Source organism: Cricetulus griseus, chromosome 7 (assembly GCF_003668045.3).
Source record: "Cricetulus griseus strain 17A/GY chromosome 7, alternate assembly CriGri-PICRH-1.0, whole genome shotgun sequence".
Taxonomy (NCBI): domain Eukaryota; kingdom Metazoa; phylum Chordata; class Mammalia; order Rodentia; family Cricetidae; genus Cricetulus; species Cricetulus griseus.
The window spans coordinates 127,508,779-127,535,311 of record NC_048600.1 but is presented as its reverse complement, the minus strand read 5'-3'; the positions used below and the strand labels follow the sequence as shown (position 1 = coordinate 127,535,311).

Genomic DNA, 26,533 nt, shown 5'->3' with positions numbered 1-26,533 from the left:
TCAGAGGTCCTGTGTAACTGCCTAGGGGACCAGACCTCGGGGTTGGGCAATCCTAACCAACATTTGCCACCTCTCCAAGCATTTTTGGTTGTCACAACTTGGGGCTTTGTGGTGATCCTGACTTCCAGTGAATAGGACCCCACTCTGCATCCCACCACACACAGCCCCTCACCACCAAAAGAATGGTCTTCCTTCCCGAATGTCAGGAGTGCCAGGCTGAGGAGCCTGCCCCCTGAAGACCAGCCAGCACAGTGGAGGGACTCCCTGCCTAGGTTGGCTGGTCCAGGCACTGGTCCTCTTTGCAAACAGGGACCTGCTTCCTTGAGCTCAGCTGAGACATACATGATCCTGGGCTGGTGGATCAGATGGGACTGAGACTTGTGAATTATCTCAACCCCAGGCTCTAAGGATAGGGAAAGGGGGGACACCGTGGGCTAACCCCAACAATCCCCACATTCCTTTCCCATCCCCCACCCATTCTCACCCGGGGCTGGGCAGGAACAGGGACAGCTGGCGCCGGCCGGTGCTCCAGGGGATCCGATTGCAGGGCATCAGGGCGGGGCTCATATGAAAGTAGGGTTGGCTGGGGAGTGCAGGGGCGGGGCCCTAGAAGGAGAGTGTCAATGGGGCTCAGGCCACCTCCCCGCTCCCTGACACCCCAAAGCCTAGGAGAGAGTAAGGGTGTCTGCACAGGATCTCCTGAGCCAGCACCCTTGTGATCCAGCAGGGTCCTGTTGGAACCTCCCCATTGGGATTCAGTATAAAACCTTCCCAGATCCTGACCTCTTGCACCCTCAAGTGGCCCTGTGAGGGGACAGGGTCATCGAGCTTCTGTCTCTTTATGGACCCTCCAGGGAGCCAGCAGGCAGGCAGCTGGCTAGGATGAGCCTCCTACCCGCCTCAGCTCCTGTGTAAGCCACAGCCCTGAGGTGACCTTTCATCTGCCTGGTTCTTCTGCAGACTTGGGCAGGGGCTGCTGTGCCCGCTCAACTCCAAGGCAGACAAAGCAGAGTCAGGCCAGGCCATGACAGATGTCCTGTGGCCGGGAGAGTTACTACTACTCTGGAACTACCACTCCACAACTTGGGAGCTCAGATTTCTCCTAGTAAAGGAGGAGAGGGACCACAATGGCTCCTCTCGATGCCCCTATAGGTACTTGGGGACAGTTGTCTGGTCCCAGCCCTCCAGCCTGGCTGCTTGGGTTTCCTGTGCAACTAGGCCACTCACCAAGGCCTTTTCCTTTACACATCAGGAAACAGCCAAGATAGACCAACATATACCCCCAACCTCCCAAATAGCTATTGCACCCACCCTGGGGCCCCAGTACCTAGGGCAAGCAGGGATGTGGTTAAGTCCAAGGACAGCAAATGGTTCAGTCTAGAGGCCTGCTAGTATAGGAGGACACATTGAGTGTTTCCCTTTGGCAGTGGTTTTCGTGTGAGTGCTCTTTTGTCAAAGGTTGTCACTCCTATTTTACAGACGAAAGGAGACTAGGGCAAGGTCAAATGAACCGTGCAAGCCCACAGCTAGCAAGCGCCCTTTGATTTCTATACCATGAATAGACATCTCCACTCTGCAGAGTCACTTCCTACTACAAAGTTCACTGAGTCTCAGGGACCACCTCTTTGAGACTGCTGGTAGCCCCCCTCTCAATGGGACCCACCACCCCCACTTCTGCCATTAACAGCTACCTTTCCTCGATGAGGATGAGGTCAGAGCCACATGGGGCCTGAGGATGAGGTCAGCGCACTCTGTCTGGTGCAGATGCTAAATAATTCACGGTGCTGCTCTAAGTGGGGGCTGCAGCTTCCTGGAGGACCCAGCGTGGAGACAGCAGACAGGAAGTCTGTTTAGCAGCCCCCTGAGCACAACCTTGGAGTGTCCTCTGTAGAGCTAGAGAAAGTGCTGGTCTTGATGAGAGCCCGAGTGACGACAGCTAGGCAAGCCACCTAAGCTTTCCATCTCTTCAGTGAGGAACTGAAGTGTTGATGAACAAGTGATGGGCCACGAGAGCAAGCTGGGTGTGGCCATGACGAGGCAGGCCACTTGGCCTGGGGCAGCTGTGATCATCCCCAGTGAACCTATCTGTGAGCACACCATTTTATGAAGACAAAACGGAGCTGTGGCCTGCCTCCACAGCCCTGCCAGAACTAGCTGGATTGTCTGTTATCTGAAGTGTCCCCTTCCCCACCCCCATTCCTCGTCTCCTGCATCTTGTGTGAGAAGCATTTACCTGTGCTTGGCTGGTAAGAACTCAGTGTCTTTCCCCCCCAGTCCCACCCCCAAGTCAGGGTTTCTCTGTGTAACAGTCCCGGCTGTCTGGAACACATTCTGTATGTAGACCAGGCTGGCCTTGAACTCACAGAGATCTGCCTGCCTCTGCCTCCCGAATGCTGGGATTAAAGGCGTGCGCCACTGCTGGGCTCATTGTCCTTTTTTCCCCCCTTCTCACTCCGTAGCCCTGGAACTCATGAAGATCTGCCTGCCTAAGTTTTCCAAAGTACTTGATTAAAGGCGGGCAACATCATCATGCAACATCAACGCTGAGAATTTGACGTCTTTTTGGAGACCTGGTTTTCTCCCTTAAAATCTCTAACCAAAGAGAAGTTATCTGGAGTCAAACAGCCATTGCTGGTAGAGCAGAGATGGGGATGGGAGGGGGTGAGAGGCAGGCAGGCAGGCCGGCTGACAGACACCCCCAGAATGTCTTTGAAATACACAGGAACACAGAGGCATTAACCCCTCATTTAATTTTGAGTAGTTACAAAGTTGAACCTCCATTAACAGTGTTGCTGTGGCATCTACCAAGGGACAGGCCTGTGAATGATGAACTTGAACGGGGCCCGGGCCTACTCACTGTCTACCATTCAAGTCTTGAGTGTGACACTGCGCTGTTAATTAGGAGTCCCCCCAAAAAAGACATATTTCTCCACTGAAACGGAAACTGGAAGATACAAGGTAAGTGCCACGGAGACTTCTGCATCCAGGCAGGCCTGCATCTTCCAGAAGCCCATGATCCTCAGCTGCAGCTGAAGCCAGGACGTGGGCTATAAACACAGCCACACCCACCCAGGCATCTGGTGCTTTCTGAGTCCGTTAAGAATCCAGTAAAAGAGCAAACTAGTCCCTTGCTTGCTGTGACAGACTTCAGAGCTCTAGGTTAAGAACAGTGTGAGGTGCATGGAGACCCCCTTCCTTTGTACGGGTGTGGGGGAGGAATTATGTCACTCGTAGGTCGAGCATCACATTTGGAGGTATAGTCCCACTCTGTGGGGACCTTTTACCCAATGATAAAAGGCACAGGCTGCTAAGGACAGCATGGGAGCCATGGACTAAGCATGGGGCACCTTCCTGGGAAGCCACTCATCTTCATCTCTATCTACCTTGGCACTAAATAGTGCTGGGCTAAGGGCCAAGCTCCAGGGCATACTTGGGGAGGGCCTGGAGGAGGCTTGGTCTGGTACCTAAGGGTGGAACAAAGCATGATGATGTGGAGATCTTGGTTCCAGGGTCTGGTACTATTATCATCTCAGTCATCGGTGTCAGCAGCTCGCAGGCCTGAAAGTGGCCCTCTCTGACCTGGGTGGCCATCAGGTTCCTCAGGTGCATGTCCTAAGACCAAGGACACTAGAGCCTCCTCTAGTGATGAAAGCGGCAGGGCTTGTCCAGGTGTCCCAAGGACATCTGCTGCCCAAGGTGAGGTAGAAACTTAGACATCTTCCCATAAGCAATCTCCAGTCCTGGACCCCACACCCCAGCAGCCTGACACAGGAAAGGTTCAAGTCACCCTGAGAACGCAGCCCTGATTCCCACTCACTGTCTCCTAAGGGAGCTCCCAGACCCCAACCACAAATGTCCAAGTAGCCCCAGCAGGTACTTGCAGAACCTAGACATCCAGGTAATTCTGTCTCTGCACCTGTCCTAGGAGCCATCCTGGGAGCTGGCACAGACGCCAAAATCAGACGAGGGCGATTCGGCCAGGGGGTTAATTGAGGTACATAAATAGTGCAAAGCTCTAAGCACCACTGTGGCCCACCAGCTCTTCAACTCTTACATGGGGTTCTCTGTGCGGCAGGGCTGGACAACAAGAAAGCTTCCCCAGGTGGGACAAGTATTGTGATTCCCATTCCCGATGGGGACAGGCAGCGGGGAGGCCAGGATAGGCAGAGTGAACAGTCCTGCCCTGGTGAAGGTAGGGTAGACTCAGTCCAGGAGCAAAGGGGCTGGGACCTGGGACCCTCAGGTCATGAGACACAGCTTGCCCAACCTGGGCTCTGCTCCTAGCTGGTGACTTTGCACAGTCTAGAAGATGGCAGAAGGCCCAGAGTAGAGCAAGGGATAACTTCTGTGTGGCTTGTCTCTAGAGACTCACAGACACGCATATGACATGAGTTGTGTGACACACCAATGGGTTACCAATATGGCCAAGAAGGTCCAGTGTCAAAGCAGTGGCATCGCATACCTGATGTTCACAGTGGGACAGCAACCACCTGGAGAACCACATGGGGACACAGACTCTGTGACTTGGGGGATGTGTTAAGGCAGGAAGGAGACAGGAGTCAACAGTTAGCTCCCTGTAGCTGCAGTCACTTGGGGACCAATAGGCTGCAATGGGCAAGAGGACAGGTGGCCCTATGAGCACCAGTCACATGCTTCAGGCCTATCCCAAGGTCCCCACTCGGTCCAAAGCTTCATATTGGTGGCCTCTGGTCCCTCCCAGCTCCAAGGACAAAGGTGGGGAAACTGCTGGGCCCTGCTCAGCTGGATGCAGAGCAAGGAGGGTATCCGGATGAGGTGTGGTCCAGGGAAGAGGGCATCTACCATCTCGTTTTGTTTTTCGGGGACTGATCCTAAAGTAACCAGAAAGAACAAGAGTCAAAAGGGATGGACTCTACTGCTCATAGTCCAGGTCCTGGATTGTACTTTTTAAAAAGAGGCTCAGTCTGTGGGGAGTGATGCAATCTAAACACAGAAGTTTGGAAGAAGTCTGGAGTTTCCTTCCAACAACCTTTCTCTCCCTTTCAACAAAAACCTATTTTTTTGCTGGGTATTGGCACACACCATTAATCCCAGCATTCGAGAGGCAGAGGCAGGCGGATCTCTGTGAGTTCAAGGCCTGCCTGGTCTACAGAGTGAGTGCCAGGACAGGCTCCAAAGAATACAGAGAAACCCTATCTAAAAAAAAAAACACAAAAAACAAACATATATATATATATATATATATATATATATATATATATATATATATATATCTCCCCTTACAACTGGTGTCAGAAAATAGCTTCTGACTAGTTGGGGATGAATATTCCCAAACCTGAGATGGGCAGGCTCTCAAGTCCTGTTGAAGGACCTGGAGCTGACCTCCAAAGGTCCCATCCAGAAGGGACAGAGGCAGCTCAGACAGAGCCCTGGGGCAGTCAGTCTGTTCAGTCTTGGTCCAGCCACCTAGAGGCCCTGTGGCCTGACTGAGTCACTCCGTTTATAAAAGGGATTGGGACAACTAGCCCTAAATCCCCTATAACCCCGAAGTGATAGCATTCTGAGATTTTGGCTCTGGAAATGAAGGGAAAGATTGGTCCCGTCCTACCCCACCCCCCACCCCCCACCAGTCACTGTTGGGGAAAGCATTTACTGATCCCCAAATTCTAAGCACATGGATGCTATGATCCCTGAACCAAACAGGGCCTGGCCTGCCCTGCCTGCCTTTGTGAACCCACAGTATAAACAGCTCAAGCCCACTCCGAGTCACACCACTCATGTTTCAAAGCATGATCTCAGAGCCTGGAGCAGAATAGTTGGCGGCCTCACCCCTAAAGTATGTTAACTTCCTATGGGAGAGGCCCAGATGAGCTGACCCCCTCTGCACCCCAGAACTGCCCACTGGTGGGTCGCCTCCCCTGTTCTGTCTCTGAGTGTAGCTAGGAGGGGAAGATAAAACCCTTGGGGAAACTGCCCAGGTTGGACACTCCCAGCTATGGGTCCAGACAAGAGCCTAGATGCTCATTCTGATGGCAATTAATGGCAGACAAACCAGAGAGCCCCACCCTGGAGGAGGTGCCAGTCAGTTACCATAGGAGACCGGAGAAGCATCAGCCCCGAGAGCTGGATATGAGGAGGAGAGTGGGGTTCACTGATCCACCACTGAGAAAGGAAGGAGTCACAGGAGGTGAGAACCCAGTCAGAAACCACAAGCCCAGAGCAAGAGTTAATAAAGCAATAATGTGTTTATTAGGTACCCCTGCTCCTCACAGAGGAGCAGGATCCAGCCCAAGGCATCCTTTCTGAGCTCTCTCTGGAAGCCGCGGGTGTCACTGGAGAGTGTAGGCATAGGGTCAGCCACCACTCCAAGCAGAACACTATTTGGATGGAGCAGATCACCAGAGGTGGCCCTGGCATGAATCAGGGTAGGCGCCTGGACTCCACAAATACTGAGAGGGAGGGGGGCCCCCAGGACACCCACCCAAACACTGGCAGATCAGCCGACCTGACCCTGAGGCATAAGCTACCCTGAGCCAGTGAGGGAGAAGGGAGCCACAGAGCACGGCATCCCTAGTGGTCCCTCATACAAGCCCGGTCTTGAGTGCCCTCTCGGAATCCGCCCCCTTCCTCCTGGCCACAGCTGCTGCCTTAGTCCCACACGTAGGGATTTCTAAAGACCTGAGAGATCTTGCCGTCTTTCGGTGGTGTGGCCACCTGGTGGCTCTGGATCATGTACATGTCTTCAGCTCGCAGGGTTGAGTTGGCACTGCCCATCACCTGGCTGTTGGCGGTGGCCCGTGGGAGGATGACGTCATAAGCGCCTTCGGACTGGAAGGAAGAACAGGCGGCCTCACAGTCGGGGGATCGGGAGCCAGGTTCCACCAGGGCAAATGCACAAACACTCGGCTTCCTGCAGGCTGTGCCTGCCAGCTCCCACCTCTTGCCCTCCCACCCCCATTCCACCAGGGCCCTGTTGGCAGGATAAGATGGATGACTCTACTTCTGGAAATAGAGGACAGCTTTCTGAGCACAGAAGAGGGTCCCTGAACACCTCGGGGCTTCCTAGAAGAGACCCCCGTCTCTCTGAGTTCCTGCTCCTAATTCCTCGGGGAAACCCCAGGCTGGCTGCCATGAAGTTGCTACTGCATGACTGGTACACAAGTGCCATACCCACGTCCCCAAAATGTCACTACAGCACTCAGTACCCTTCTGATAGGTCCTAGTCCATTTAACTCTGGCTTAGGAATCTGGCCCCAAGTGTTCTATCTGGAAGGTACATGAACTCCTGGGGTATAACCTGTCTTATCACCATGCTAGACAGATGTTACCACTAAAGCGCCAAGGCTCCCAGGACCCCAAACCAGCAGAAATAGTGACCTTCCCACCTATGTGGGGGGGGAGGTTCCAGAAACACCCAGCCACTCCCTGCTGTCTAGGACACTTGGATCTGGGAGTTTCAACATGGGAGAGCACCAAAATTAACAGGACTGTTTGTCAAGCCCTACCCCCAGTTGAGCTCCACCCCTAGCTGGGCCTCACCCTGAGATAGGCTGGCAAATGTTTAACTACAGGGATGAGAAAGTCCTGAAGGTCCCTGTATATCTGCCTTGGGGAGTTACTCCCTTTTTAGGTTGAACCCAAGCTACCAGGTGACAGCCCCCACCCCCAGGTTACCAACACAGAAGTCCTGACAGACTGTCCCACCTCGGACCCAGTTTTCATTTTAAGCAATTTCTCAACTGCTGCTAGCCGGGGGTGGTGGTGGTGGGGGGTGTCGGGTCTGAGAACCATGGAACGAGAACTAAGCAGAAAGAACAGTCCAGCTCAGCTCACCCTCCAAACTTGGGGAGAGGTTGAGGTGGCTCCTGTGGACAAGGTTCAGAGGCTGGGGATGAAGAGGTAGCCTCTGATCACGGTATGAATGGAAACTGCTCAGCTCTGCTCCAGGCAGCAGCTTCACACTCGGTGAGAGGAAAAGAGCCTGGGGCTGGAAGTCTCAGACACAGCAGTTATCCCCTGCTCCCAGCTTGGGGGGTGGGGAAGGGATGGGAATAGCACCCTGCTGACCTCCTGGCTTCCTGTTCCCAGAATCCTGCCAAGGCAGGTCGCTGACCTCTCTGGCAACTGCTGCCAGCAGGGAGGGGGAACATATATGGAGTGGGAATCGAATCCACCTCCTTCCTGTTCCCACCGCCCCCCTAGCTAATGGAGTACCGGTTCCCAGAGCCCAGGGGAGTATAAAGTCAAGACTCACTAGCCAGGCATGGAAATAGGGTCTCATATAGCCCAGGCTGGTGGTACAAGCTGTGGCCAAAGATGCTCCTTAAAACCTTGAGCCTCTTGTTTCTGCCTCCCAAGTGCTAGGATTACAGGTACGTGCCACCAGGCTGTGGGTGACGCCCAGTGATGCAGGGCAGGTCCTACTACGGTGTGCTAGCGCCCTGGGTGGGCAGGGTTGATGCCCCCCCCCCGGAGTTTGCCATATATTAATAACTCTATCAGCCATACGTTCACTGCCTGCACAGCCTCTCTACCAGCAAATGAAGCTGAGCTCTATGGCTCGCAACCAAGACCCGGGAACCTGAGGGACAACTCACCGGGCCTTTGTGCATCAGGGCCATCTCGGTGGGCTGGTACACACTGGTCACCAGCTGTCCATTGTAGCCACTGTAAGGTGACACCGGTCTCTTCGCTGTAGAGAAAAACAGGTCAAATTTGAGGAGTTCTGGACTCTTATCTCCTGCTTTGACCCACAGCCCAAGCAACTCTCCTGGACATAGGGAAATGGGGGCCCTGGGGCCCTGGTGTAACACCCGACCCAGGAGCGGTGACCTGAGAGTAAGGTTGTGGACCTACCTAGTACCCCCTCCCATGCCTGGTGTTCTCTGGTTTAGATGTACAAAAGAGTGCTTCTGGTCCCCTACATTGTGGGACAAACACACACACACACACACACACACACACACACACACACACACACACACCAGTCCCGTCCCTCCTCATAGCCCAGAAAAACACGTCTGTCAGCAACCCTCACATCCTATTCGCCCTCAGGGCCAGAGGCCATGAGGGGCACATGGGCCTTTGGCAGCTTTCCAAGATGGCCAGCCTCCAGCTCCTGCCTCCACCACTATGGACCCACTGCCAGGCCCATGGGGAAATACAGCTGAGACCCCACAGCATGTTCTCCAGGGGGCATGGGTGGCCGCTGGTGCCGTTGTGTAGCCATACAGGACCCAGCTAAGGAGACTTGGTGCTCAGTCCATCCTGAGCCCCCAGCAAGTACACCGAGGGATCTGTAGCTTCCTGCACCTTCTGATGTGATTTCCCATCTGATCCACCCTTCGGGGCACCTCTGGGGTATCTGAGGAGAGCTGCTTGAGAACAGGCCTTCCTCAGGGGGCCAGGGATGCATGATTCAGCTGTCCTCTGCAGGGCTGAGGGACCATAACCTATGCAAGATTCCTAAGTGCTGACCTCGTGCCATTGATTTTTCCATTTTGGAAAAAAAAAAATGAAATCCCAAGAGTATCTCCATGAGAAGAAAAGACTAAGAACTCTCGGGCCCGACAAAGCAGTACTAAGGTGGGAGCAGAGGTGGGGACAGGGTTCGTGCCTCCTCCCAGCATCTGCCCAGGTCTTCTGTCTTTCTGGCTTCCTTAATGACCTGCACATTCAGTGTGCCAGAAGTCACCCCAGTATAGGCACAGAAGTTATCTTCAGGGATTAAGATCACAGACTATGTGTCCACAAGAGCAAGGGCCACCGATTTCCACAAGGCCGGAAGTATGAGTGCCACACAGTGTGTGCCCAGGGGACCCTAGGATTTCTGATTCTAGAATGCCCATTGTCTCTAACCCAACTTCCCTCAGAGATGCCAGAGCCAGTGTGTGATAACCAGGCTGTGTCTAAAGCCCTGACATGTCTTACAAATATCTGGGGTCTGGCAGAGCTCTGGTCATGCCTAAGGGGGCTGCAGCTCGTGAGCCACAAGCCCTAGTGTCTCAGCACAGAGCCCAGCAAACAGCAGGTATCCAAATACATGCTAATATTCCTTCTGGTTAACAAATGTGCTGCTAAGGTCACTTCGGGCCATCACGAATGGTTATTTGTAGTACCGGAGACTAAACCAGGGGCCTCAGGTTTGCTGCACATGAAATCTACCACTGAGCTACATTCCATGCTCCTGCATTCCGTCCCTGAATGCAGGGGCTTCAAAGCAGACAATCACAAGAACTTTCCATTTTTCAAGAGAATGGCTCCTTATCCTGCAGTAGAAGACATTGCATAAAGGATGGCTCAGCCAGGCAGTGGTGGCACATGTCTTTAATCCCAGCACTCGGAAGGCAGAGGCTGGAGGATCTCTGTTAGTTCGAGGACAATCTGGTCTACAGAGCCAGTTCCAGGATAGCCAGGGCTACAAAGAGAAACCCTGTCTTGAAACAAAACAAACAAAACAAAAAAGGATAGCCCAGCCAGATAAGGGCACTTGCCACTAAGCCTGACAAACTGAGTCTGATCCCCAGAAGTCACACGGTAGGAAAGAAATGACCGACTAAATAAATAAATGGAATTGTAGCAAACAAAAGCTGGAAATGGTGACACACAGACACAGACCTATAACGCCAGCAACTGAGGGAAAGAAGGATCTGATCAAGACCCAGCTTCAGCTACATAGTGAGTTCGAGATCAGCCTAGGCTACATGAGACCCTGTCTAGTGTCACACAAGCACATCCTGACACACACAGACACACCCCACAAGGGTATACACAAAGTTCTCACCGCACCTGAGGCTGGCTCATCCATAGAAAATGCCTTGTTCTCCACAAACATGCTCTGGCCCGTCTGTTCTTTCAGGATGGTCTCGTAGCCCACACCTCGGGTAGGGTACATGTCCCCCTGGTAGCTCTGTTCTGGACTGGGTTTGGTCACCTGGGAGACCTCAGGGATGACATAGAAGAGAACAAAAGTCCAGGCATTGGCAGCGAGGGCAATGGCCAGCGTGGGGTCATCCCAGGTGGGGCTATGGTGCTGCTTATTGCCATAAGTGTACATGACAATCCATACCACCCAGATGGCGATGGAGATGGCTGTGGTGAGCAGCACAAAGACCCCATGCTTCCGCCAGCGCTTAAAGCGGCCACACAAGGTGGGCCAGGCTCCTAGGAAGGCTCCCAGCAGCAGCAGCATTACGTAGATGAGCGCCATGACGAAGTCCATGTTGGCGATGGCACAGGGAGAGGTCACGGTCCCGTCGGCACTGCCATTGCCTGGAGGGCCAACCTGGCCACCTCCCCGTACCAGGGTGATGATCAGCCACTCGGTGTTAATGATGACCTCCACAAGGGTGAGAAGCAGGGCCACAGTGAAGATCACCCAGCCCCGGGGCCCATGGTTCTTCCGGGCTAGGAAATTAAGGGCAAAGACATGGGCTACCAGGCAGGAGAAGCAGATGGCAAACAGGACCCCAAAGAGGAAGCGTCGGGAGGCGCAGGTGGAGAAATCAGGCTTTACCACGCAGGCAAACACCAGGCAGAAGAGGCCCAGGGTGCCCAACAGGAAGAACACCTGGGTCCCCAGGAGGCTCCGCTTCTTAGTGTCCTGCACAAATGGAAGGCTGGCCACAAGGATGATGGTGAGCACAAATGTGGTGATGACGCCAGCCCCGGCCACCGCCTCCAAGACGATGCCCCAAGCCCCAGAGCGGTCACAAAGGTTGTAGTAGATTGGATCCAGATCTGAGCGGCAGCCGGGCGGGGCGTGGTTCTGGGCCCCGGCCCCGGGGAAGAAAAGAGGTAGTCCTAGGCACATCAGCAAGGCTCTGTGGGTGGCCATCCTGGCTCCCAGGCCAGGCCTCAGCTGGGTCCCTACAGAGGGGAAGAACAGGCAAAATCAGTTCTCCGGGGTCACACATCAAGGAGAGCAGCATTGCTTCCCCCACCCTGAACAAGAGTTGATCAGGAGACATGACCCTCTAAGCTTCAGAGACCTTATTTTATGTGCTTTTAATTTAAGCAATTATATTTTAAGTGTATGGATGTTTTGCTTGCATGTATGACTGTGTGCCTGTGTGTGTCTGGTGCCTGTGGAGGCCAGAAGACTGTGCTGGATTCCCCAGAATTGGAGTTAGAGAAGTTTGTGAGCCACCGAGTGGGTGCTGAGAATTGTCCTTAATCATTGAGCCATCCCTCCAGCTCTTCAGAGTCCTTCCTACCCAGAATTCATGCAGGTTTATCAAACTGAGTGGACAGATGAGGCTCATCTGTCATCCCTGTCACTTTTTCTGTTTTTTGTTTGTTTGTTTGTCTTTGTTTTTTGAGACAGGGTTTCTCTGTGTAGCCCTAGCTGTCCTGGAACTTGCTTTGTAGATCAGGCTGGCCTTGAACTCACAGAGATCCTCCTGTCTCTCTAGTGCTGGGATTAAGGATGTGAGCCACCACACCTAGCTGTCATACCTATTCCTAACTATGGAAAAGAAGAAATTTCTTAACAGCTGGAGAGATGGCTCAGCAGTTAAGAACACTGGATGCTCTTCCAGAGGACCCAAGTTTGAATCCCAGCACCCACATGATGGCTCACAACAAATGGTCTACGACTCCAGTCCCAGGGGATCTGAGCCTGGTCTCCTCAAGCCCTGCACAGACTATATATATATATATATATATATATATATATATATATATATGCAAAACACATATATATAAAGCTTTGGTTGGGGACCACCAATGAACTTTAAGTACCCTCCTTAACCCATCAAAACCTGGGTTTAAATATTCTTTTAACACAGCACCATTCAGCATTGTCCCTTCTGTCTTGGGAATTCCAAGTAAGATACTGTGCCCCTCAACTGCCCAGAGCCACAATGATGGCCATTCTTGTGGTCAACTCGACTGCATCTGCAATGAACTAAAACCCAATGGCTGGGCATACCTGTGAGGGATTTTTTTTTTCTTCATTAAATCATTTGAAGTGGAAAGACACACTTTCTGGTGACAGCCTAAATAAAGGACATGGAAGAGGCAAGTTCTCTCTTTGCCTGTTTGCCCTCATTCTCACTGGCAGGTTCATTCCTTCACTGACATGATCACGCACTTCTTTGGGATTCTGGCACATACTTATGACCGCTTGAGACATCCAGCCTCGAGGACTGAACAACTACTGTATTATTTTTGGACCATGCATTGGTAGACAGCCATTGTTGGACTAGCTAGACCTCGGCCATACGTTTATACTCATTCTATAGGTTTCATCCTCTAGAGAAGCCCAACGAATACAGCCACTTACTCATGCATTCCTCTACCCAAAGCACTTATCGAGTACCTACAGCAGGAATAACCTACAGCTAGAAAAAAAAAAAAAATGTTGAACATTAATTTCTCAACTCAACTGTTCTAGTTTGCTTTCTGTTGCTTCAATAAACATAAATGACCAAAAGCAACTTGAGGAGGAAAGGGTTTATTTGGCTTACAGGTCACAGCCCATCATAAGGGGAAGCCATGGCAGGAACCTGGAGACAGGAAATGAAGCGGAGACCAAGGCGGGAATGCTGCTCGCTGGCTTGCTTTCCTTCGTTTGTTTACATACCCTTTTCTTACTTACTTAATGTTTGTTTGTTTATTCATGAGACAGACTCTTGCTGTGTAGCCCAAGCTGGCTGGAACTCACTATATCACCCAGGCTAACTTTGACTCAGACTCCCGGTGCTAGGATTATAAGCATAGAATACCAAAACTGGCTTCTGGTTTTTATTTTTGGTTTTGTTTTTTTCACTTTTAGTGCCAACTTTCCTCTTCAGACTCTAGAGCTCATTGTCTAGTCCAATACTACAGGCAAGGAAAACATAAATGGATTCAGGCTGCGGAGATGGCTCGGAGGTTAATAGCACTGGCTACTCTTCCAGAGAACCCAGGTTTGATCCCCAGGACCTACACGGTGCTCACACATCCATGTGTAACTTCAGTTCCATGGAACTGTGACATCTTCTGGCCTCTGTCAGCATCAACTGTGTAGATGGTGCACAGACATCCATGCAGGCAAAACATTCACACACATAATAAATAAAAATAAATCTCTTAAAAAGAAAAGCAAGCAAACAAACAAACCAAGAGCTGGGCATGGTGGTGCACATCTTTAGTCCCAACACTCCAGAAAAAGAGGCAGGGGGATCCCTGTTGAGGCCAGCCCAGTCTACACAGTGAGCTCCAGGCCAGCCCAGTCTACACAGTGAGCTCCAGGCCAGCACTACAGACAGAATCTGCCTCAAAAAAAGGTAAACGTAAACTAACACACACACACACAGAGAGAGAGAGAGAGAGAGAGAGAGAGAGAGAGAGAGAGAGAGAGAGACTGTGTCTGTGTATGAGACAGTGTGTGTGTGTCTGTGTGTGTCTGTGTGTGTGTGTCTGTGTGTCTGTGACAGAGAGATAGACAGAGACAGAGAGGGAGTGTGTGTGTCTGTGTATGAGAGAGAGAGACAGAGAGAGAGAGAGAGAGAGAGAGAGAGAGAGAGAGAGAGAGAGAGAGAGAACCAGGCAAAGACAACAAGACCCCAAAGGCATTAATCTTTAGAGGAAGACTTTAAGACATTGCCATGAAATAGGGGGAAATGGCCTATTTATTAACACCAGAAAGGTAACATCACCCACATGCTCACTGTAGCTTTACCAAATGTTGCAGATTTGCAACACAGAAGACCGAAGCTGGTTGCCCAGACAGTTTCCTTGTGTGAAGTAAAGGGGGTCATGGTTAAGAAAAACTCAAGATCAAATATGGGGACTTGGGTGCAGCTCAATGGTGGACCGTTTCCCTGACACGTGTGTGTGTGTGTGTGTGTGTGTGTGTGTGTGTGTGTGTGTAAAGTTCTAGGATCCATCCTTAGCACTGTTTGCTCCCTATGCCCACAAAAGAGACATACTTGTGAGTTTTTCCATTCAAAGCTTTAAATTGGAAACTGTAGTGGTTTGAATGATAATGGTTCCCTTAGACACCTGTACTTTGGCATAGCAGGGAAGGATTAGGAAGCATGGCTGGGTTGAAGGATGGGATGTTGAGTTTTCAAAAGCCTAGGCCATTCCAAATCAAGCTCTAGGTGGGGCTTCCTACTTGCAGAGAAGACATCAAGTTCTCAGCTACTGCTCCAGCACAGTGCCTGCCTGCCCGTGGCAATGAACTCCACCACCATCTAAGACTCTAGTTCTCTGAAACTAAGCAAGGCCCCAGTGAACTCTCTTCTGTAAGCTACTTCAGCCTTAGAAAGAGGTCTAACATAGACGGCTTAAAGGCTCTGAAAGAAAGTATTAATGAAGCTCCAAATCCCCTGACATGTGTGTATGTCACTCTATATATTAAAGAAACTAGTTGTAGCTGGACTGGCATGGTGATGCATACGTTTAGTCCCAACGCTTGAGGGAAAGGAGTAAGTGGGCCTCTGTGAGTTCAAGGCCAGCCTCATCTACATAGTTAATAGGCCAGTCATGGAGAGCAAAATGGAAAAAATAAAAATAAAAATAATAAAATAATACCAGTGTTCGGGAGGAAGAGGCAGGCAGATCTCTGGGTTCAAAACTAGCCTGGTCCAGGACAGCCAGGACTACACAGAGAAACTCTGTCTCAATAAACAAATAAATAAATTTCGAGTGAATGAATGAATGAGTGAGTGAATGGAGTATCTCTCCTGCCTAACCAGGGCAAAGGTCCCTGAAGCGAGCAATCAAACTTTCTTTGGATGACAGCATACACTAGTGGCTAGCAAAGACATAGCACTATCTGTGTTACTAAATGCTTTCTCCAGTGCCCAACTATTGAGTTTGAGGCAGGACATTGCTACTCATCCCTGGCTGGCATCAAAATTGTAGCAATCCTCTTGCCTCACCCTTCTGAGTACTGGAGACATAGGCTCAAGCCACCACTCCTGGCTAATTTCTAATATGTACACAAAATGCCAAGTCCCATTTGATGGGAAAATTTCTGTCCGTAACTGATAAATGGAAACTCACGAAATCAGAGGAAAATGACGCAAGCTGTGATGGTTAATACTGACAGTTGTCTTGGCAGCATCTAGAATAGTCTAGGAGTCAAGCCTGGGCATTGCTGTGAGAATCTATATTGATTAGGTTAATTGAGGTGAAAAGACTCACCCAAACTGTGGGCAGCACCATTCCCTGGGCTGGTGTGTTGGAGATGGGAGGAGAGAGTGAGCCAGGTGCCGGCATTCATTGCTCTCTGCTTCCTGACTGCAGATACAATGTGACCTACCGCCTCAAGCTCCTGCAGCCATGAGTAAAAACAAACCCCTCCTTTCTCAAGGGGGCTCCTTGTCAGTTACTTTGTAATAACAACAGTAAAAGTACTAATACACAAATTTAAATGAAGCTGACACAATAAAGATGATCAATTTTCATGTTTTCTTGCCCCACCCCTCTTTTGACATCTAAAAAAAAAAAAAAAATGCCTGTGGATGTTCTGCCTGCACATATGCCCATGACGTGCCATAGAAGCTGGAGCTTGAGTTACAGATGGTTGTGAGCAGCCATGTTGGTGCTGGGATCCTCTGGAAAAGTAGCCAGTGCTCTTAATCACCAAACCAACCCAGGAATGCCTTTCCCCCTTTGTCTTTTTATTCATTCATTCATTCATTTATTTATTTTGAGAGTCTCAAGTGATAGCCCAGAATAGCCTCAAATGTGTGGCAATCCCCCTGCCTCAACCTCCAGGGTGCTGGGATTGCTGTACTTTAAGCCATCCCAGCTTCTGACCCTTGAAAAAGTTTCAGCCCCCGGCATGGTGGCACACACCTGTAATCCCAGCACTGGGGAGGTGGAGGCAGGAGGGTCAGGAGTTCAGATCCTTAGCTACACAGTGAGCAAGACATCAGTCTGAGCCACAAGAAATCCTGTCTCAAAAAAAAAAAAAAAGAAAGAAAGAAAGAAAGAAAGAAAGAAAGAAAGAAAGAAAGAAAAGAGAGAAGAGGTGAGGGAGGGAAGGCCGGAGAGATGCTCAGTGGTTTAGAACACTTTCTTCTCTTACAAAAGACCAGGGTTGGGTTTTCACATAGCAGCTCACAACCACCTGTAACTCTAGTTCCTGGGGGTCCAGCGCCCCCTTCTGGCCTCCACAGTTCTTACATGCACATGCGGCACATAAACTCTCACAAGCACACACATAAAAACAAATAAATAATGTCAGGCGATGGTGGTGCACGCCTCTAATCCCAGCACTCAGGAGGCAGAAGCAGGCGGATCTCTGTGAGTTCAAGGCCAGCCTGGTCTCCAGAGTGAGTTCCAGGATAGGCTCCAAAGCTACACAGAGAAACCCTGTCTCGAAAAAATTTTATATATTATATAAATGATAAATAATTATTCATGTAGCTTAAGCCATCTCAGTTCCTTCTTAGCTTTTCCTCAGCTACAATCCTAAAAACTAACATGCATGCTTAGGTGTGTTTATAGTTGTTTTCCTAAATAAGTACCATTGTAAAAGCTAGTTGTTTTCCATTTCTACTGCCAAAGCTCACTTCCCCTGCACTGAGACTCTATATATTGGTAAATCAGTAGAATGTCACTGGTGTTTACAAGAAGAACCATGGGAGTTAATGGGTAAGGAGTCATTCCCAGCCACCCGAGAGATAATTCACTGGTAACAATATCATGGGATCCTAAAGGTCCAATGTTTCAGCAAAGACAATAGCTAGAATCTGGGGTGCAGCTAGAGACTGGAACACTGAGTACAGCCAAGAAGCATGTGCCCCCTGGAGAGTTTCTCATCCCACTTTCCCGGGCCAGGTCCTAGTTTAGAGCAAGCAATCAGGACCTGGGACACTGCTTGGTGGTACAGTGTTTGCCTGCCTATGGGAGGGCCCAGCACTGGAAGAGGGGTAAGGATATAAAATAGGTAAATACTGAGTCCACCAGTATTTACTATATATCTAGAGAGACAAGGCCCAAATGCTTTTAGAGGTCTGGAAAACACAAAGATGAACAAACACAATCGCTGGCCTGATACCTAGCTAAGGTCTAATAGAGACATGGTAGGTACACAGAACACGACGCAGATGAATACATACACAACATGGGACAGAATTCCCTGTATGAGGTGCTCCAGGAAGACAGAGAGTAAGGGAGCAAGAAAAAGGGGCACAAGAGGAGAAGACCTAGTCTAAAGCATTCATGGGGAATTAGGGATGTGGCTCAGTGGGAGCACTTGTCTAGCATGCATGAGTTCTTCTGTTTGATTCCCCAACACCTCCAAAGGGGGCGGGGGCTGAGCATGGTATATGAGTGCACTTGGAATCCCTGCTCTGGGGATGTGGAGACGGGAGGATCACTAGGGCTTGTTGGCCAGCCAGTCTAGCTGAATTGGTGAGTTCCAGGTTTAGGTGACAGACCTCGTCTCAACAAATAAGGTGGCCCCACTCAGGAACACTGGAGAGTGGGAAGAATGTTTAGAGCCAGGGGATGGGAGGAGCACTGTGAAATGCTGTCTCCTGGCCATGAGACAGCAATGTACCCATGAACTCACTGCAGCCATTATGCCCACACAAGGTCAAGTCAGCAAGATCAGTCAATATTCCAACAGGCTCGGTGGATTATTAACAAAAAAAGGACAGAGCATGAAGTGGGGCGAGGAACATAGTAGAGGTGCCTGCAGGGAATGGGAGGAAGTAGTTGAGGGCTCTTGGGGGAATCGAGTCCCTATGTTTACATGTATGAAATTGTCAAAGAATAATAAGATACATATGTGTATTTGTATTTTAGAGGCAAGATCACACTATGTAGCTCTGGCTGTCCTGGAACTCACTCTGTAGACCAGGCTGGCCTCTAACTCACAGAGATACACCTGTCCCTGCCTCTTGAGTGCTGGAATTAACGGTGTGCATGGCAATTATGCCTAGTTAAAGATATGCAAAATTAAAATAATGGCTCAGCAAGGTGGCTCAGTGGTAAAGGTACTTGCCGCCCAGCCTGGCAACCTTTGTTTAATCCTCAGGACCTAGAACTGACTCCTATAAATTGTCTTCTGGCCTCCATGTGAGCACTCACACACATAAAAACTAAAAGCGGCCAGGTAGTAGTGTCACATGCCTTTGATCCCAGCTCTCAGGAGGCAGAGCCAGGTGGATCTCTGTGAGTTCAGGGCCAGACTATCTACAAATCAAGTTCCAAGACAGCCAGGGCTATACAGAGAAACCCTGTCTCGAAGAAAAAACAAAACAAACTAACAACAAAAAACCCTAAAAAGTGAACAAATAAATGTCATAATAATAATAAAATTAGGTGAAGAGCAATTAAGGAAGACTCCTGATGTCGACCTTAACCTCTACACACACACACACACATACACACTCCCAATGTCAGCCTTAACCTCCACACGCACACACACAGACACACACACACAATCGGAAAACATGCCATACAAAGCTTTTTACTCCGTATTTAGCAAAAATGCACCAAGAATGCTAATATTAGGGGAATGGAGAGATGTCTCAGTGATTAAGAACACTGACTGCTCTTCCAAAGGACACAAGTTTGATTCCTGACATCCACATGGCTGTTAACAATTGTCTGTAACTTCAGTTCCAGGGAATATGACACCCTCTTCCGGTCTCCCTGGGTAACACACACACACACACACACACACACACACACACACACACACACACGGTACACAGATATACATGCATGAAAAACACCCATACATATACAGTTAGTATCTTTTTAAAGAATGCTAACAGCAATAAATTAATGAAAATAAATTTTCTATGTCAGACATTGCCACAAGACACAGACAAAAAGGTGGTAAAACCTTGAACAGGGTGAGTAAAGTAGGTATTGAAAAAGTGAACGTTGAGGAAAGAGAAAAAAAGATGACAGCTGTCAGTATCCCGAGTTCAGCCTCCAAATTCACAACAAGAGAAAGAAAACTAAGTTCCAGTGAGGGGTGAGCATGGCACAGGAGGCTGGGCTGGCCACAAACATGGAGCTGAGGGGCTTGTTGAAGGCAATGAGAAGTTGCTGCAGGCTGTACAGAATATGATGGGGGCATCGCCAGGGTCGTGCTCTCAGAAATGCGCCCGGCACAAAAGCACAAATCAATCAACTTATTGAAGTCATGTTCATCCAATTGAGGGAGCAAGACCAAAGGTAGCACCGTAATGGCCAGATCTGAGAGATTCTTGCTAAACACCCCCACCACAACCCCCTCCCCTATCTCTACTGCAACCCCTCCCCCACTGCAGCCCCCGCTCCTCCCCACACACATCTAAAGACAAGGGAGATCTAGGAGGAAAGGGTACCGCAAGCCACATTACAGGTTTACATCTGATAACAGCCAGGTCATCCCAGGGCTGGGGATGTAAGTCAGCATGGGCATGTCCCATTACAAGGTCCTGGCTTCCTTCCCCAGGGAAGAAGAGGAAGAAGGCAGAGAAGACACACGTGCCTCTGCTCGGCTAGTCCCAGCACAGACTGGGGCCAGACACCGGGGCCAGAATTAGGGGATGGTTACAATCCTGAACTATTTATTTCTTCTTGCCTTTGCTACCGGAAGACCAGCTTCCGCCAGGACCTGACCCTTCAAATCTCACCTCTGTCACCAAACCTCCAGTGTGGAAAACTGGGCTGCCCTGAAATGAACCATTCCACCCTAAAATGTCTCACTTAAAACAGAAAGAAGGGGAGGTGGGGACATGGGAACATAGTGAGGTGGGGAAACTGGGACAGCTGGGCTGGACTCTCTCCCCTGTGTAGGGCAGAGACCCTTGGGGTGAGCAGGACAATGGAAGAGAGTGCCGGGCGCACACCTTTAATCCCAGCATTTGGGAGGCAGAGACAGCAGATCCGTGTTCAAGAGCAGCCTGATCTATGTAGTGTGTTCCAGGATGGCCAGAACTACACAGTGAGATCCCAAAACAACGGAAAGATAGTTGAAGTACATTAGGGCACACAGTCCAATCCTTCAGTCCAGGAGTACACATTCAGCCAGATTTATTTTGATTTTTTTTACCTGTATGAATGTTTTGTCTGCACGTCTATAGATGCACCACATGTGTGCCTGGTGCCCACAGAGGTCAGTAAAGGGCATCAGATCCCCCAGAACTGAAGTTATAGATGGTTTTCAACCACAATGAGAGTGCTGTGAACCCATCTCTGGGTCCTCTGCAAGAGCGGCCAGCGGTCTTATCCACTGAGCAGATTCTGTAGCCACCTACTGCTTTTTAAGATGGTGGATAAACGGTAGGCAAGAGAGGCCAGCTCCACCTAGAAGATCCTAAATAGCTCTACATCTCTACATGTACCCAACACACACACACACACACACACACACACACACACACACACACACACACCCTGCATTCAAACAGAACCTCTTTAGGCCTGAACTTTCAAATCATGTGACCCACCTCCCCTACCAGGCTCTAAGTCAGTGGTTCTCAACCTTCCTAATGCTGTGACCCTTTAAAACAGTTCCTCGTGTCATGGTGACCCCCATCCATAAGATTATTTTTGTTGCTACTTTACAACTGTAATTTTGCTACTGTTATGAATCATAGTGCAAATGTTTGTTTTCTAATCTTATGTGACCCCGTGAAAGGGTCGTTTGACCCCGAGTTGAGAGCCGCTGCCCTAAGACTTCAGTTGTTGTTGTGAAGGACCCCATACTTCAAGGCTTCTCCTGCCTGAACACAGTAACCATGTGAATGCCATCCACTAAAGGACACAGTACCCATCTCTGCCAGGACCCACCTGCCCTAGAAGCCTTATCAGGACACAGCCAAGGCTCCAATCCCAATTATTTTCTAACAAAAAAGGCTTTTAACTTCATCTCCTTGGAATTGGCCATGCAATTTTCTTTTTCCACTTTTCAAGACAGGATTTCTCTGTGTAGCTATGGCTGTCTTGGAAACTCCCTTTGTAGACCAGACACAGCTATCTACCTGCCTCTGCCTCCTGAGTGCTGGGATTAAAAGCATGGGCCACTCCCGGGCATCATACAATTTTTTTTAATCACCTCAGAAATCAGCCTTTCCCCAGGGTCAACTACCCAGTCCCCAACTCTAGTCCAAGGTAGTACAATCAAGTTCCCAAATCCCCTTTCTCCTTCTTTCTGTCTTCAGGTGACAGGAGAAGCTTTAGCAAGGCTGGTGGGCTGAGACTCCACCAGCCCTGACTGGTTTTAAGCAGTTACAGGAAAGGCACTTTGCAGAGCTTCACCTTTTCACCCTTCCAGAGGAACATCCCTTGCTCTCCCTCCCTACACACACACACACACACACACACACACACACACACACACACACACACACACCGATGGGAAAGAAGGCTGCCTGGTAGGATCAAGGCTACAGTGTAGGACACAAGCCAAAGGCCATGACCACCGACAGTCCCATTCGATGGAGCAATGGCTCAGCCAGGGACACCACAGAGCATCCTTCTTCCCTGGCTGCGTCCCCTCAGCAGCTGGCCTGGAAAGATGGGTGGACACGTAGCCAGTCTTCCTCTAGCCTCTCGTCCACCACTTCCTCCTTTTTTCACAGTCTCGGGACAAGTCCTATTGTCTCAGCCCTCTAACCAGTGGGCTGGTCAAAGAATCCGGTAAGAACGAACCTGGGGAAGATGCTAATGCATGGAAGGACCCAAAACCCGTTTACTGTCCTCCGTCCCCCTTTCATAACCAAGACTGGGTAACTGGACCAAAATACTCCAGCGTGCGGAGTTTTAGAAGCCTTCTAAGCAATCAGGGGTCTGCTCTACTTTGGAATGTGCCCCACCCCCATCCCAAACAGCACTCCCTCCCAGCCACACAACAGACACAGTTGGGGGGAGGGGGGTTCTGCAGGCGCACAATGCCACGCTTCCATATATTCTCGTGTCTGTCCTTCAAGATCATGAAGTCGTAAGTGATTTAGAACTTTGTACGTGTAAAAGTGTGGGCGTGAGGTGGAAGCGGAAAGCGCTCTGGAAAAACCAGGGGCGAGCAAGGGGGTGGGATCCAGAACCTAGGCCTCCACAAGGAGAGGCGCCATAGGCCTCTGAAATTCCAAACTTCCCGCGGAGAGATCCGGAGCCCTCGCCTCCCTATTCCAACCGAACGACTAGGTCTCTGCTCGCGCGCCCCTGGAAGGCTGAACCGAAAAAGCAAGGAGCCAGGCTCTGTTCCTCCCATTCCCTCTGGTCACAGAAACCTGCCCTCCCCACGCACCGCAACGAAATGAGGGAAAGGACGCCAACTACAGTCACAGTCGGCCGTGGCCTCCCACTGTGTGGGTGGGGAGAGGGACACCTCTCGGACGCTCGGATTGTGGAGTCCTTCCCTGGCCGTCCACCTTGGGACGCAGCACCCTGCTTCCCTGACCCATTAAGTCCCCAGCGGGCTCAGGTTTGGAAACTTTCTTCGAACTTGTGGAGTGGGTGCATGTTCGCCCACCCCTCGGGTCCCCACCCCGGGCCTCGGCCCTCGCTCTCTCCCAGCCGGCTGGACTCAGGTCTTCCGGCCTGCCGATGGCGAGGGCGGAGCGCCGAGGCAACAGCCCTTACCTGGGACTCGCAGCCAGCCAGCTTCGGCGCCGCTCTGAGAGCCAACGTCGGCCCCAGGCAGAGTGCCGGCAGGCGTAGGAGGGACTCAAAGGAAGGCGCAGGGCCAGAGCCCACACCGGTGAGGGTGACCAGGTCTGGGTAGAGGTGCAGGGCCTTCCTCCTCGGGACCCTAGACTGAGCTGGGTGCACTCGGTGGCTCGCTCTCCCGCCCGCCTCCCTGGCGCAGCGCTCCCCTCTCTCGGCCAGGGTGGGCCGGGCTGCATCACCGTGACATCACCTCCATTCCGGGCGCTCCTCTGGCGCCAGCAGCGCTCCAGGTACTAGTGATCCTCATCCCCAGTAACAAAGCGTACCCGGCCCTGCCCGCTCGGACTCACCTCCAGGCTCGGCCGCTGAGCACTTTCGAGCTGGGGAGGAAGATCCGAGTTTCTGGCCAAGCTGGAGTGTGGGTTGTTGCTGTTTACTGCCACGCCCCCGCACGCGGGCGCGCGCGCACTTGCGCGTACTCACTTTCTGGACTCGCCTTTCTCTCCCGAAAGCGGTTCGGAGTGCAGCCCAGCACACTCCTTGGTTCCATCTCCCAGCGATCGCACGCACCCACAGACGCGCGGTAGCTATCTTGGCGCGTTTCCCCGTGACAGACACCCAGCCTTTGTCACTTAAGTGCTGGCTTTCCCACGAGACACATTCCTGGCACAGTTCGCTGCTTCCCGCTGGAGCGAGGCGCACACTCAGACATAAAGTCCGTCTTTGTCACGCCTTCCGCGCCCCCTCCCCTCGAGAGCTTGCACACGTGGACACGGCACACACCTAGCGTCCTCCTCTTTCATGCGTGCTCCTCCCGGGAAGCCCAGTCTCCAAGATCACGAGGGAATGCCACGGCGTAAGCCCCTACCTCTGTGGACTGAGCCCAGAAACGCTACGGGTTATTGACCGTCGTAGTTGGCCTGACTACCACGCGCCCGAGTTTCTTACATCGCGAGCTCCCCTCCCCGCGTCCCGGTTCCCTGTGGTGACCTGTCCTAATTAGCCTTCTCAGTTTTGTTCCCCGAGGTACAGTATTTAACACGATCCCTGTGGTCCCTGCGCTCCTGGCCACATTGTTCCTGACTCCGAGTCCGGACACTCCTGAAGTCGGAGGACCTTTCCACGAATTCGGATTCCCCCAGCCCCACCCCCACTCCCTGCCCGAGTGGATCCACCGGTTGCCACCCTTTCTTCTCCAGCCCCAGGAATCTGCTGAAAAGAAACCGCAGAAATAGGGAAGCGAATCCCAGCTGAGGCCTCTCTGGCCCAGTAAACAAGAGATTTTTTTTCCCCCGGCCACTTTCCCTGAGGACTTGGGATCCCTCGGGAGTGGGCTGCGATGTCCTTGTAGCACTGAGTGGGTCTTGTTGGATTGCGCTGTATCCCCGGAGGGGACAAGTCGCAAGAGCAAGAAGTTGTTGGGCCTGACAGGGGCCCTGGGGACGCGGGAGAGGGCAGGGCGTCGGGTCTCGGGGTGCGGGTTCTCGTGATGCCTAGTTGCCTGGGGGATCGCCAGGAGCGCGGTCGGAGCCAGCCGGTGGCAGGGCAGGCGGCAGGGCGTGTTTGCTCAACCCTGAGCTCCCTCGAGGGGGAGGGGAGGCAGCTGGTCACAGGCGAGGGGATAGCCGGCCAGGTGGAGGAGGGCAGGGAGTTGGTGACCCGTACCTCCCTGGCTGGCTGTGTTTGCCTGCCTCCATCTATGACAACCTGGAGTCTCAACTCAATGAATCACCCGGAGTTGCCGGAGCGATAAACCTCAGGCCGGTTCCTCCCCTCGCACACAGCTCTGCTCTTTTCTGACTCTGGGAGGAATGTTTGCTTGGGGGGGAGGGGGCACTGTGTGGCCCAGGATTTCTAGAGCCCTGAATCCTTCCCCCGTGCCTTGCCGATTCCGTCCGGTCTGGGGAATGTGGTAAAGCCTGAACTATTTCAGTGGATGGCTGCTACGGGGGTCGCTTCTCCCACTCCTAAGTCCACCTCCCACCCCAGGGTTAGGGATCCAGTGCTCAGGTGTCAAGGCTTGAATGGCGCAGGCAGTTGGTACCCACGCTAGCTAGAAAGGTAAACATACTGGTTAGACCTAAGTGAGCAGAATGGGTCGCCGTGGCCTCTGCCTGCTTTTCATTAACTAGGAGACCGGCGCCTAACTGTGCTGAGATGGCTCACTGGCATAAGTGAAAAGCCAGCTAAGGGGGGTAGAGGGCAGGGAACCAAGGAAAGGAAATGGTCCAAGACTGGCAGCAAACTATCTTACTTTTCCTTCTCTCTTTTCCCTGCAGCCTCCAAAACGGTGACTGTTTTCTCCCAGTTTGGTGGCTCAAACCTGTGATTCTCACACTTGGGAGGAGGTAGAGGCAGGAGGAACGGGAACTCAAGGTCAGCTCAAGACCACCCTGGACAACACAAGATTCTGTCGCAAAACAAAGCAACCACACTCTTAGCCGCCCCCCACACTCCCACCACCACCAGGCAGGGGTGTCTGGTGCCTAGTCACCCATGGGAGTCATTTAAAAAGGGTCTGGCCACAGTGGCTGAGCCCTGCCCTCCACCAGCCTTGAGGTAGCTGACAGCAGAAATGAGGCCAGTGTCTGAGAACTCTTTGGTCTTCCCTGTTCTCCCAGGCATCCTTCTGGGACAAGATCTGCCTTCAAAGGACAAAGCAGGTTCCTCTGGGCAGATGAGTCGTCGTCCCCCCCCCCCGGGGGGGGGGGGCTGATTCTCCAAGATCCCTACTGCACACTGCTTAGGTCTTAGGAGAAAGAGTTGGGGGCCCTGCAGATGAGTCAGCCCTGCTGTGGGCTACAAGTGCTTTAAAGTTGTGTAGACTCCCAGCAGCTCTCTGACTCCAGCCATGGGAACATCTGTGTTCCCTAATGTCTCTCACCCGGATTTAACCCACTGTGGACTCTATTTTCACAAGAATATAATAGCCATCAGAAATGGCCCCCTGCAGGAACTGCCCGAAAGCCCCTGCAAGCACTCCCCACTCCCCCCC

The 26,533-nt window shown here is 51.5% G+C and overlaps 1 protein-coding gene across 1 annotated transcript; it reads right to left on the bottom strand.

Annotated features, from left to right (window-relative positions):
• Positions 1–4,817: 4,817 nt before the first annotated feature.
• On the bottom strand, positions 4,818–11,815 carry Gprc5c (G protein-coupled receptor class C group 5 member C). The gene is made up of 4 exons (XM_035447320.1): positions 10,768–11,815; positions 8,577–8,671; positions 6,658–6,807; positions 4,818–4,850 (listed from the first exon to the last, which is right to left on the bottom strand). Exons 1-4 carry the CDS (start codon positions 11,813–11,815, stop codon positions 4,818–4,820), a joined length of 1,326 nt encoding a protein of 441 aa, XP_035303211.1.
• Positions 11,816–26,533: the final 14,718 nt, after the last annotated feature.

Bases quoted from the DNA above. Each gene is read 5' to 3' on its own strand.
- Gprc5c (XM_035447320.1), bottom strand. From the start codon at position 11,815: ATGGCCACCCACAGAGCCTTGCTGATGTGCCTAGGACTACCTCTTTTC. The intron at 6,808-8,576 runs GTGAGTTGTCCC...TCTTCCTTCCAG, and splicing joins CCCTGATGCACAAAGGCCCG to TCCGAAGGCGCTTATGACGT. The intron at 4,851-6,657 runs GTCTTTAGAAAT...TGGTTACTTTAG, and splicing joins AAGACGGCAAGATCTCTCAG to GATCAGTCCCCGAAAAACAA.